General features: G+C 39.0%; 1 protein-coding gene across 2 annotated transcripts; it reads left to right on the forward strand.

The window, feature by feature from the left end:
* Positions 1 to 759: 759 nt before the first annotated feature.
* On the forward strand, positions 760 to 14117 carry LOC128232755 (hillarin-like). Of its 2 annotated transcripts, none has more exons than XM_052946476.1 (11): positions 760 to 1097; positions 2176 to 2349; positions 4282 to 4465; positions 6935 to 7039; positions 9016 to 9136; positions 9374 to 9500; positions 9919 to 10054; positions 10719 to 10886; positions 11585 to 11667; positions 11969 to 12112; positions 12654 to 14117. In XM_052946476.1, exons 2-11 carry the CDS (start codon positions 2192 to 2194, stop codon positions 14020 to 14022), a joined length of 2595 nt encoding a protein of 864 aa, XP_052802436.1. In that variant the 5' UTR covers positions 760 to 1097; positions 2176 to 2191; the 3' UTR covers positions 14023 to 14117. The 2 variants fall into 2 exon arrangements, with proteins under 2 accessions (XP_052802436.1, XP_052802435.1); XM_052946475.1 differs by lacking the exon at positions 760 to 1097 and adding an exon at positions 1439 to 1645.
* Positions 14118 to 14236: the final 119 nt, after the last annotated feature.

Raw genomic sequence — 14236 nt, forward strand, 5'->3', positions numbered from 1 at the left:
CGTATTCTGCTATGTCTGTGTCAAAGGCCGCAGCAACCGGTCGGAAATCTTGATCCGCTTTCTTATTACCCTAATCTATTCTCAGTATCAATGACCATTCATCCAAATCTCATTTAGAATTATTATTTCATGTTCATTTTTAATATTCTTGTTTAATTAAAGAAAAATCACAATAAACCATAAGTCAAGTTTTCAAATAGATAAATAAATAGCAGATAATGGTAGGCCGTATCTCGTACATAATTTTCATATTTTTGGACTGTTTCCAGCTCTGTCGCTTTAAATCTGTAGATAACAATAACACCAAAACAACAACAGCAACAACAACAACAGCAACAGCACTGTGGGCTCAGAATAATAATGATATAATATGGCTACAACAAACTAGCTTTTTTTAAATGTATATAAATGTTTAGACATAACGGTTTGCAACCAAAACATACGTTCCTGTACACGTACGGAACTTAATGATAATAGTCTAAGGGAGAATACTCCTATAAAGAAACTACCTTTGCAATAGTTGTCCATTTCCCTTATTTGTCTGAAAGACAATGGCAATTACGGCCTATCCATGATGCCTTAGTCATCAATGGTGCATAACTGCTGATCAACAATGCAAAGTTCGATCGCTTCCATAATACCGCGATTTACGACAATATTTCGAGGCACCTTTGATCTTGCCGGTTTCCGATATCGAATGAAAATAACCGACCAATCGTAAGCCACGAACGAGGGATAACTTTCACGAATGAGTAATTCTACAAAATGCACCTTATTTGAATTCAAAATATATTGTTGTGTTACTTTGCTGAAAAGACATAGAAAATGATCATTTCAAATAAGTAAGCAGTCAGTGTATTGACAGACCGAACTATGGATGCTATATAAATCGAAATATGTTTCAATCTTGTGTATATGTGCTTTGGAAATAATTCAATTAACGACTTTCTCTATCTATTGAATGAAACATTAGTCACTGATATCAAGTGCTAGACATCGATGGAGTAATGTACATTTTCATCGTATGAATGGTTGTGTTGACGGTTGTGTCATCCTTAGACAATTTCGATACGGGTGTTTTGTGAAAGGATACTTAGGTTTGTATAAAACATATTATTAATCTACTAATTTGTGGAAATATGTTCTTTTATCGGATAAAACATTATCAAGTTATCTTCGTTTTGGTGAAATGACATGCTACAGTTACTTATAATCTAGAAACTGGACATTTAGGACACTCATGGAGACTTGGAGACTAAGTAAATATACAATTATGGCCACATGTGCGTGCTTATCCCTGTTTGCCCCTTCTTAACCCGTTAAAATACTCGGTAGTTATCCGGCGGGGGCCAAGTATCGAATACGTATACCTGTCGCTCCATCACCTGAGATGACAACACTGTTGACCTCCTGATAGGCTGGTTAATATATGGAAAGCCGGTTCAATTGTAGCGATATACGCGTTCTCTTGTTGCTATCGTAACCAATGTATTGGCGAAGATTTTGTAAGCGGCGAAGATCATATCCTTAAAGTAAGGCAGTATTACCGAAGCGGATAACTTTTAGCAGTCGTCCTATTAATTCCAGACGTCTAGAGGACCGACGGATAAAGTTCTGTGAATTCTTGCAACATGATATTGCATCGGTAATCAATTGTTGGAACATTTGGTGTTTTGTATATGTTATAATCTGAAGGAAGGTATGCTTGCATTATTTATTACCCGCGAGGGAGATGTTGAGTAAGTACAACATTGATCTATGATTCAGATTTAAGTGTTTTAGTACAAAGTAAGCCTGTAAGCAGTAAATTGTTTAAACTAGAAACTGTTTAGAAGGGCTAGAAATATGCTTCAGAATTGAAATAGCCACTATTATAAATGTAAGTGTAAGTATGTCACGTTAGTGCCACAGTATGTCCCTAGATGTTATGTATTGGCAGATGGTATAAAGCTTTACGCCAGTGCAACGGATTAATTCTGATGAGTGTTTAAATATTTTATTATAGCATCTCTAAACTTTCGATTCCGTAGTTCTGTGCACTGCTACAAGACTGAATTAAGGACTCGGCACTGTTACCGATATTGTATCCTTCGGCAACATGAATACGAAGGATCGAACGCCAATACATCGGCACATCCTACAATAAGATATCTAAACCCTCAACTTTACTTCCAGGGCCTCAGACAGCGTAATGTTACGGGCGGTGAGCGAGGAGGGGATGTCGAGTGACGCGGACTCGGACGCCTGTGAGGAGCTGGACCGCCGTCCGCCGCCCCAGGACCCATGTTACCGCTGCCGGAAGCGCGTCTACCCTGTGGAGAGGATCGACGTGGGCGTACTCTTTCACAGGTACTCATGGTTATGCAGCATCATTATTAATGAACACAGTGGAAACGTCGTGTGACATAGAATGTATCAATTGTAATCTAAAGGTTGAACTGCATTGATTTCAAGAACGATTCCAGACCTTGATACATGTAGTATGTTTCATTAAGTCCCTGATTCTGGGGCCATTATTACGAACCGCCTCAAGTATGAGTTCAGACTCAAGTGGCAAAACTACAAATCATTATGTCATTGTAACTTTGTTTCTAGGTGAGTTTTGATGATGAAATTTGTTGAATTGTATTACTTTTCAAAATTCAAGAATTATGATTCACATTTATTTTTCTAATACGTGGAAGAAAGAGAAAAAAAATGTAATCCAATTAAAGTTCTTTTCTGGGTCTGAGTTGAGACTGTTCGTTAACATGGTCTCTGATCTCTGGACTATTGAGAAATAATTATGACCGACCTACTGATGTACAGCACAGAATGTAAACAGATGATATGGAATATAGTAGCCGGTGTAAATGTCATTCGAAGTATATACTCATCAGAATTTGTATGTCTGGATATGATAATTCATTGAGTGCGTTTTCGTCTATTATCTGTTTTATTGACTATTCAGACATCTGTACAAAACATCTTCACAAAAGAAAGAAGAAGAAAAAACGACACGAGTTTGATTGCGGCGCGAAGATCCCTATCGGTAGTAATTAGCATGTTTTCCCGCTCCAAAGGACATCCTGCAATCATTTGTTATAGCAAACGGGAGCGTGATGTCAATTAATTTAAAAACATCCTTGCTGCATTAATGGCTGTTCATGTTCCTTTTACTAAAAATGTCATTTCCTTGGATTCAAAAAAATTGGATCCAACTTTAAGCCGTTGGATCGGTTTCCTTACTCCGGGGTATTTGTAAATGTCTAAGAGTGATTGACTGAAAATGTTAACCCCTCACCGGAATAATGTGTTGTGATAAGGGATTTAGAAGCGAGTCAATGGAACTTTAGAAGATTCAGCTGCTTAAAGTTCATGTAATTGTGCATCTGCCGATAGTCCATTAACAAATTATTAGAGAATGCCATAAAATACGAAAATATTGTGCTAGACGCGAGTTGCCGACGATGAAAAGACAATAGCTTCAACGTGTCAGCATCTGGTATCCCTCTAATAAATTGTCTCTTATGCAGACTCTAGGTATTTCTCGTCTGCATGCGTGCATCATTGTCATTGGTTTCGACGTCAACGACGCCCACGACACCATCGTCATAAATCTCAACATGTCTTGAGATAAAGAATGTTTTATATTCCGAATGCACTCTTTGTTTAGCTTCCAGAACCCAGACTATATCACCAAATATGTTATGCTTTTAACCTCTTACCCACCCTTACCCAACCCTTACTCAACCCTGACCAAATCCTGACCCAACCTTTACCCAACCCTGACCCGATCCTTACCCAACCCTGATCCATCCCTTACCCAGCCCTTACCCAACTCTAACTCGACCCAAAACCTGAAAGTTCTGACATCTAGGAAGCAATTATGGTGGAGGATCAATTTTGGCCCAGAACCCGATCATTATGATTTCGAAAAATCTTTATGGTATTCTATTCACCAGATAAGCAGCTTGCTATATTTGTTATGGTTATCCAAGGACCAATATACTACAGACAGGACTATTATATGTTAAATTATTTTCGATTATGCAATGCTTTCAAAGGAGCGGAAAACAAATTGATATGTGTTTAATGTTTATTAAGCATTCTGAAGAGTGATATTATACCTTAACTAAGTCCATGGTTGGTACCAGTTAACATTTGTCCTTGTCGTGATTGGCGGTGTTAGTTGTTCTCAGATGTACCTTGCAGTAGCGTCTCTATCAGCGTTCTCATTTCCGGAGTGACGTCATGCTCTGTATAAAGCTTGTTTTAACCACATTCTCTCTCTCTCTACAGGCGGTGTTTCCGATGTCGCGTGTGCGGACTGCAACTGTCACTCCGGACGTTCCACTTCGACCAGGAGAATGACCCGGATGTCTACTGCAAGAACCACGTGCCCAAATTCGTGGGGACGATAGATGGGGAGGCGCTCGGGGTCCGTACGGCGCTTAATGCGCCAAAGGTTACGAAGAATAAAGAGGTACTGCAATGGTTTCATACAGATAAACTAATCTGTTTCCAAAAAAACAAAGTAAACGTTTTACCAAAGACTCGGTGTCGTAGTCCTTGTGCTCGTCCAAAATATTAAAAAAGAAGCTTTAACCATATCTAAGAAACGATCAAGATAATTATTTATAAAACTTATAAACATGATACCAAATCATATACAAGTATGTCCTTTTCAAATATTTTATAAAAATAGGTATTATAGTTTTAAAAGTGTGTCTGTTAAAGATTTTATCACAAAGTCTCAAGTTTTATCAGGTATGTGTCTATAGCAACGCAGAAATGATAGAACAATACAGTAGAACATGAATTTTTCATCTAGGGAAATACGCGAATTGATACTTATCTAAATTACTATTGCAGTACACATTTACTTTCATCAAGATTCACAGCTGTTTTTTCGAGAGGCAAATCTTGAGATATAGCATTTCAAGCCTTAATAAAACTATACTTAGGCCACAAGTAAAAATACCTAGTTAAGCCTTACCCGGTCCACATTCTGAGGGGTGGGGCCAGGTATGTAGGTGGGTAGGTAGGTTTATTGTATTTTTATCACTTCCTTACCCTTATTTTCGTAACGTAAAAAGGGTGAAAAGAAATGACCAACGCGACAACGGCTTTAAAGTTTCAGGTCGAGGGTATTGCTGTAAGTCAGTCCGGTAAGGCTACCCAAACTGTTCATTCTCTGTGGCCTTGTGTGGGTCTGTTAGTTCTTGAAAACAGATTTCAAAGGTTCCAGAGGGAAGCGCAAAACGCAATTACGGGAACATGACATAAATAACATAGGTTTCCCACAAGTATTACATCTATAAAAACCAGTTGTTTGTCAATCGCATTGATGTTATTATGATTAGGGATCGTTTTTTATGTGGAGGTTTCGATGGAAAATTTTCTAAGATATTAACACATAGTAAATTTAGGTTATCTCATTTATTTTTTTTGTAGTGTTTAGCAAAGTATTTTTCTTTGCATGTATTCATTTATTTATGAATTGTGTGGATTAAAATTGAGGTCTGTATTAACTTGGAAAGTGTATGCACTATTTATACATTTATGTATGTAAACGTTTTTTTGTAAGTGACCCATTGCCGCTATGTTGTGTCTCATTTGTTTTTCAAAGCGAAACACGAGAATTATGTCAATTGAAATTCTGTTTTCGTTTAACATGTTGAAAACAGAATTTATTTTTCCACGAGTAATTATCATGTAAATCATGTGTTTCCTTCGTGAGTCAATGTTTTCATTAATTCTGAGGAAACTGTGCAATTTCTAAATAATTTCTTCAGGGAGGTTTTCCGCATGATTTCAGTTATGTTAATCCTTATGTTTCCTTCGTTCTCTCGGAAAAGCATCTCAAAGGAAAACATTCCTGACGTTCAGCTAATACCTTCAAGAATAAGTGTAATTTACTAGCTGGCTGTGAAAAAAGACAGCAATAAAACAATTGATCTTCACGGTGTATGTGTCACGAGACACCGTTGACCAATATCCGGCGGCCTGTGTGACTTGTTAGACATCTTCACTAATGATTGTTTTTCCTCATTGACCACAAGTGTTTCAATTATCGTGGACAAGCCCTGAGTTTCTAGCTTCGATCATGTTTGGCGAAATTTACCACTGCCTACTGCTCGACCACATGTTTCACAAAATCGCGTTTTTCACATTGTGAAAAAAACTCGACCAGAAGTTGGACATACATTTTGTGAAAATGTGCGTTTTTATGTTTTGTGACAAAATAACAACATTTCCCCATTTGAGAAAATAAGATTTGTTAATTATGTGACCTTACACGGCACTGTTCACGTGCTTTTCTCTTATTTGCAACTATCCAGCCCCGATGTTATATTGATATAGTCAGTCCCCGCTACAACAATGTCAACTGACAGCCAACAAGACTCTTCCAAGAGTGAACAATGTTGATTTACCAGCGCAATTAAGCAATGCCCGTTGACTCGCTCTCTTGTTCTAAATGATTAATGACACCAGCAGTCAACAGCGCTGATGAGTGGTTCTTCGTTATTGAAGGCAAAATTGCTTTCTAAGATGCGACAATTTTTCCGACCTGTAAACAGTTTTTGATCATCCTTAAGTGTTATATGGTCAGAAAAATAACATTCACCGGGTTAAAGACTGCCATGAACGTTTTTGTAAGGCCAACTACCTATATGCCCTTAGTTATTGTCATACACAGTATATCTAGTTAGCTGCGTAATACGCATTTATGTTTTTGGTTTTATGGAAAGACAACATCGAAGTAACGCTTTTGGATGATCTAGCCCGATTTCTGACACTGTAGCAAATTTGTTCAACATGCCTTCTATTTAACATCCAGATTTTGAGCAAGCCCGGAAAGCATTTTACCAGACCAGGGCTTGCGCCCGTGTGCTTATTTCGACCACTGTTATTACTTATAATGTTTTAAAACTTGAATGATGTATTTCAGTATCGGAGCAATGCTTACAATTCCGGATGGCAGTTTGAGACGAACCACACGGACAACCCCCACCCTAAGGGTAAAAACTCCCGCACCTCTCTCGGAACATACCAGGTAAACCCACAACACCTGACACCACCCTTAAACTGGTTCCTGAAATAACGTTGGTGTTTCAATATTGATTTTGACTTTGGGCAGAAGAATATATTTAATTTATCACATGAGACAATAAAAAATCTGAAAAATATTTATCTCTGACCCCTCGTTGAAAATGATAGTCTGTCCTTTCAGCAGATATATGTAAACATACAGGCGTTTGGGGGTTAAGTGTGCATACACACATTAGGGGTAAACAGAAACTTTAAATATCAGGTATTTTCCAACCCTTAATAGTCATTAAATAACCCGCACTAGAGGTTGGCGGATCTGTTTTCATTTTCTGGAAGATAATATTATTTTATAGAAAAAAATCCCGCTATTACACGGACTTCTTTGACTTTAAAATCCCAAACCAAGCCACATTCTGAGTAATAAACGCCCGCGCTTCTGTGACATGAAAAATGATATCTTTGTAATACTAGGAGCAAAACTGACTGTGGAAGGAGGGCAATTAATGCTTAATGATACCATTACTGTTGCTATTTTACGACCTGAACCCTGTGACGATACATTCCCCCATTAGTGGCTCATACTAATTAAAGCATCCGGGCCAAGTTCCGACCTTGATTCATACGGGCAATACAAGCACAGTTCGCTTTGTGAGACTTTTGTTAGAAACACTGGGATTGGTTGGTAAAAAGGCGAACATACATGTACATCAATTGAATTTGCTGAGAAACTCACTCGTGGAAAGGGTTAGCATTTATTTTAAGATTAAAGCTGCACTCTCACAGATTGACAGTTTCGACCTTTTTATTTATTTTGTCACAGAATCAACTTGTTTTGGCATCAATGCCTTAAAATCAGTCATACAATATAACTCTGAAATTAAAAAAAGTCTTATTTGTTTGGAAAACATGCGAAAGTTTCTTTTTTCTTTAAGCGTTAGTAACGCTTTTATCCATAAATCATTTTCGAACGCAAATGTAAAAACTGCGTTCCGCTCTCTTTTGTCAGCAGTCTTATATCACTGGCTTTCAGACATTTCTGCAAAAAAATTGGCTCATTCCAAGACAAAAAAGTATAAAAGTTGTCAAACAATCAATCTGTGAGGGTGCAGCTTTAATAGTTGATCGATATTCTTGACTGTTTTATTGAGTAAACAACCGCCCACTCAGTCATTAGATTTGTAATCTGTGCTTAATTTGTTAAATACTTTCAACATAATTTCGATCAGCAATAGTAAAATGAGGATTGAAATAAAAGTTTTCCTCGATATCATTTCACACAGACAGTAGACTTTTCTATCTTTTTAGGACTACGAGTGGTCAGATATATTCGCCCTGCAGTCGATCCTGTTGCTACTATTGACTGTTTCTATCTCTTCAGGACTACGAGTGGTCAAGTATATTCGCCCTGCAGTCGGCCTTGTTGTTATTGACTGTTTCTGTATTTCAGGACTACGGGCGGTCGGGTACATTCGCTCTGGTGTAAAATACTGTTTCTACATTTCAGGACTGCATACTGTCGGGCACATTCGCCGTGCAATCGGCCCTATGGTATTGACTGTTTTCGTATTTCAGAACTACGAGCGGTCGGGCATTTTCTCTCTGCAGTCGGCCGTATGGCATTGACTGTTTCTGTTGTTTTTTCAGGACTACGAGCGGTCGGGCATTTTCACCCCGCAGTCGGCCCTATGGTATTGACTGTTTCTTTATTTCATGACGACTACGAGTGATCAGGTATATACGCCCCGCGGTCGGCGCTGTTGGTATTGACTGTTTCTTTATTTCAGGACGACTACGAGTGGTCAGGTATATACGCCCCGCAGTCGACCCTGTTGGTATTGACTGTATCTATATTTCAGGACTACGAGCGGTCGGCTATTTCCACCCTTGTGTAAGGTACTGTTTCTACATTTCAGAACTACGAGCGGTCGGCCTGTTGGCCCTGCAGTCGGCCCTATTTTATTGACTGTTTTTGTATTTCAGGACTACGAGCGATCGGGTATATTTGCACTGCAATCGGCCCTGGAGAGCCAACAAAAGGTGGAGGAGGACGAGCTGTACGACACCATTCGTCGGGAGAAGGAACATAAACTCACATCAATAGGTGCGTATCGGTTATTTAATCATTCAATACTGAAATAATGATGCAACAGATTTAGAAGGGATACAATGAGTTTTAAGTTGGCCATCCTTACGAGGAAATCGTTAGATCTTTTTATTATGACACACCTTAAGAAATATATTTGACAAAATGTTTAAAGCTATTGATTGACATTATTGTATGCATTGATTTGCTCATAAGCACCATTCATTCATTTTTTGCCGCTATTTGCTATTTTAGAGCGTGAGTTAGAACTTGAGAAGGAGCGGTCAGTGCGGGAGATGGTGGATGCCTTCGAGCAGCTTAAGAAACACCGGGACGACGGAACACTCGAGCTAGAGAAACGGAAACTAGAGGCCCACTATAGGTAAAGTGCCAGTCAGGGTTTGTCGCCCAATTTTATTGTCGATTTGGCTCACTGCTTGACATTATACTAACTGTTTAATAGGTTACTAGGCATTACTCCCTATTCATTTTTACATACCATTCCAAATGGCCAAAAATCCATATCTTTAAAGATAGCGGCGTAATGTACCTTACCCGTACATGTAATAACTCATTACTGCCAGGTCCTCTGAATGTTTTTTTTCGAAAAGGCGTTACGTATAGTAGTATAGTACCAACTGTCTTCTTATAGATAAGGCACCGCATTCTAAACTTCTGATATTGCATATCTAGAAGTGGTCGGGATAGCTGGATACTATAAATGAACAAAAATCGTACAAACCGACAGTTTTCATTTAATTTAAAACATGTAACACATCTGTATTTCCCATGTATTTCAGACGTAGGAAAGAGGAGAGGGTACGGTTGCTGATGGAGAGGCTGAGCGCGGACGCCAAGGAGAGCGTCGCCCGTCTAATCGAGAAACATTCCCAGGAGATGCTGGACATGATCTCTCAGAGACTCTCCGTTGGCGAGGTGGGAACTCGTCCTCGTACCCTCCCGCACTCTTAACAACAATCGGAACGAACATAAAGCGTTGATACACCTGTACATTATATTAAAAAGAAGTTGACCTATGGCTTATGTTGCTTTATAAACTATGTCTATTATCAAAGTTTTGATTGTCTACATGTTGGTGTATTTGTTTGTATATTTTATATTAAGTTCATAATATAAAGGAACATTAAAGTGACACCCTTATTCAAAATCAATACATATAAATATACAGGGCGAAATCACATAACAAACATAAATTTTGAATGATAAACCTTTAACTACTTTTTACTAAATAATGCATTTATGGAAAATATTAATAACTGATAACAAGATTGTAACTACTCGTATGTATTTAATAGCTGAAAACGCAAAAAAATATCCTTTTATAAATTAAACACTGTATTCTTCATAACAAACCATTGTTTTTACGTTTGTTCATCCTTTTTGGTATATTAAAAAAATTGTATTAATTATGGTAAATCTTATTTGGGAGTAAGAGTTCATCTTTAAATAAGCACTCCATACGATTCAATTTCAAGTTTATCAAACTAGCTAGCTCATGAATTCCGTCACTGTAGTATGAACATGGAAGAAAAGAGGTTTCTTAGAATAATTTATAATCATAAGCCATTTTCCAATTCAGCCTTTAGATGAGAGTATCGAGATGGATGAGGACGTGGATGTTGACGTCACAGACCGGAAGTCGAAGGAGAGGCCGCAGCCGCCTGACGTCTGTCCGCCTGAAGTGAAGCGCGCGCAGATGTTCAAGTCGCCTTGCGAATTTAAGCAAATCGACGATCATGTTTTCAATGTAACTACTTCTTGATGACTATCTTTTGAATAAACTGAGTTTTAATTAAAGGGACTGTGTCACAGATTGGCACCAAAAAAACGTTTTTTTCTGTAACGAATCTCAGGACAATTATCTAATAGAATGTTACGCTTTGATATCATAACTGTAAAAAAATTGTGTCGGAGACCGGGTTCAAACCCGTGTCGCCAAAATTGAACTCCAGCGTCTTACTCACTGAGCTACAAAGGCTTGTACTAACCTGGTGACATAATTAAGCTATACACCTACCTCGGTAATATCACGTGATAACACCGACTAGCAAATCACGCATAAGGAATGAATACTACCTGGTAGACATACCCAGTAATCTTTTTAAATTGAAAAAATACGAAATAACTGCTAAACTTAAATAAATTGTAAACTATGTGGTACTTCAGTTAGTAAGTTTCAATGCATTGTACACATCGATGCCAAGTTTATGTCAGTTTTCGACAATTTTCTTTCTTTTTTTCGCTATTTTATCATACGTGAGACAGTCCCTTTAAGCAGCATTACGCTAATTGCTTACACTTCACCTAATTATTGAAAAGCTCGGCTTAGCACAAATATTGTTTTTGAAACTATAACAAACAAAGCATAAGCTACATAGTAGCATTTTGCCTTCAAACTATTTTTATAATGCTTTAGTAACATCTTTGATTCTTTTTTGTTTCCAGGTGGCCAAAAGGGAGCACCAGTCCTTCACAGACCTGGTGAAAAGTTTAACTGTCAACTGTGAGACTGACCTAGAAAAAGCTAGGTATTAAAATATTGAATTGAATTTCATTACTTTGTAAGCAGGTCGGCTTGAAATGCCATTTTGCCCTAGTATGAATTCTATTTAATATGCTTTTAGTACAAGAGTGTTCCGATTGATATCAGTATTATGACAGTGGTACATTTGATATATTTGAAATCAAGCTATCTATACATGCTAATGGAACACATATCTTGGCTTAGAGTAGTTTTAGAAATATGAGGTTATTATAAGTCTCTATATAGTGGTTTGCTTAATCGTTGCGTATGCTGCTTGTCTTTAACAACCTCCCACCCCCTTACAGGACGATATTCCGCTGGATCACAGTGAAGGACCTGAACAAGCTGGTTATAGACGAAACCGTCAGCCCCGACTCCCCGTTCGGCCTGCTCCGGGGCATACAGATGGGCACCGAGTCGTACCATGACCTCTTCAAGCGACTCTGCAGGTGCGTGAGAAACTTTAAATATCTTATTTAATGTTAAAGGTAACAGTCTTCAAGTACAACATTTAGCTCGTTTGTTTCTTGCTGTTGTTGTTTGAAGAATAAAGTTTCGATACGGGTCTGACTAGCATTGTTGTCATTCAAAAGAACGTCAACCTAAGCCATAACTATAAACATTCAAGACATTCCCATACAACTTAATTACACTGTGGCATGTACCAGGGGCCTCATGTGCTGCACGGATCAAGTAAAAAGCAGTGGAACGTTGGCGTTAGATTTCAGTAATCGCAAACATAGTATTTTCTAAGCATTTTTGTAACAACTATTTACATATATATATATATATATATATATATACGCGATAACCAGTTCTCAGATTTATATTAAGGTTAACTACCACAGACTTAAGTTGATGGATAAGCGTTTGGTTACAAACTGTCTACATGCATGTAACACAGCTCAACGTGGTTGTAATCTGAAATTTGGAACTAATGCACATGTATACTATTTGGTAATGTTTTCAACTGGGTCCCTTTACTTTCAGTTACGCTGGCCTGTATTGCGAGGTAATCCAAGGATACTCCAAGGGGGCCGGGTATCGACCGGGCATGCGCATTGAGGGGAACAAGTTCCGGAACTCATGGACCGCCGTAAACATCGCGGGATCATGGTGCTTCATAAACTGTAACTGGGGTGCCCGACATGTTAAGGGCCCGCAGTATTCCGATGAAGACGCCGCCGCCGACGACGGCCATCCGCAGCAGTTTTTCTACAAGTGTGACGAGTTTTACTTTGTAACAGACCCTGAGGACCACATTTATCAACATTATCCGGACGAGCCGAAGTGGCAGCTACTGGAATGCCCCATCACATTGACAGAGTTTATTACTCTGCCGATTGTTAAGTCACCGTTCTTCAACTACGGTCTCCGATTCTCTGTCCACTACGACTGTATCCAGTATACCCAGAACGGGATTGTCGTGCTGCAGTTGAAGCTTCCAAAGCTGTTAGGGTTTGGTTATACTTTTGAAGCAAAGGACAAATCACTCAGTGCTTCCAGACTGGAAGGCAGGATCATGCTAAGAATCGCTGGACACAATGCAATTTTTACCATAGCACCTCCAAAATCCGGGCGATATTTCTTCACAGTATACGCGAAGGATGACTGGAACTCGGAATCTCTACAAAGTGCGTGCGCGTTCAGAATCAAATGTGTGGAAAACAGAGACGTCATTAAAAGCCCTTTCCCTAAAGTGCCTTTCTTTGGGCCGACGCCGTGTATGCAGAGGTGCGGGATGGTGCCAGAGACGCATATCGACCCTCTGATTAACTGTAGCCACGAGGATGTGGTGTGTTCATTCAAACTTGAAGACCCTGAGGTTAAACTAAGCTCTACATTCAAATATCATGGACCGTGGGAGAATGACATTCCCGACTTTCAGCGTTACGTTTTTGTGAAGCATCGCGATGCTACGTCAGTGACGTATCAAATACGTTGTCCGTTGCAAGGCAAGTACGTTTTCACGATTCTCGGCGAGACTGGACAATGCGGAGAGGATGGCTCCATTTCCTACGACTGTTTGTTCAGATATTTGGTTGAATGTCGGCAGCCGGGGAAAGACAAACGCCCTCTACCGAGGGCATGTCATCGTTGGCTTCAGGGGACGTTACTCGAACCAATGACGGGCGACATTCCGCTCGACCGTAATGTCGCGTTCAGGGTGCGTGCGCCGCTCGCCAACGACGTATCGCTGCTAATCGGAGATGTTTGGTTCCATTTTAAGGAGTTGCATGACAGTATCTGGGAAGGATCGGTCAACACAGGCACCACGCCGGGAAAGGCGAAGCTGTATGCCAAGTTGGATAAAGAACGTTCGAGGTTCTCACCTCTCATCGAATTTCAAGTTAAATAAGGCTGTGACTTGAACGCAATTAACAGTGGTGTTATCACAATCATGCAGTATTTATAATCATATTCTCTGTATAAACAATAAAGATGTTAGATTTCTAACAATGTTGCTAGTCACTTTCCTTAGGAACAGTCACTTTTAAATGAAGTTCCGCGTCTATGTTAAATCATTATTTTATCTATTAATATTGTTTTTTAATATATATCAAGAGTGAGTT

The sequence above is a fragment of the Mya arenaria genome, chromosome 4 (genome assembly GCF_026914265.1).
Source record: "Mya arenaria isolate MELC-2E11 chromosome 4, ASM2691426v1".
NCBI lineage: Eukaryota > Metazoa > Mollusca > Bivalvia > Myida > Myidae > Mya > Mya arenaria.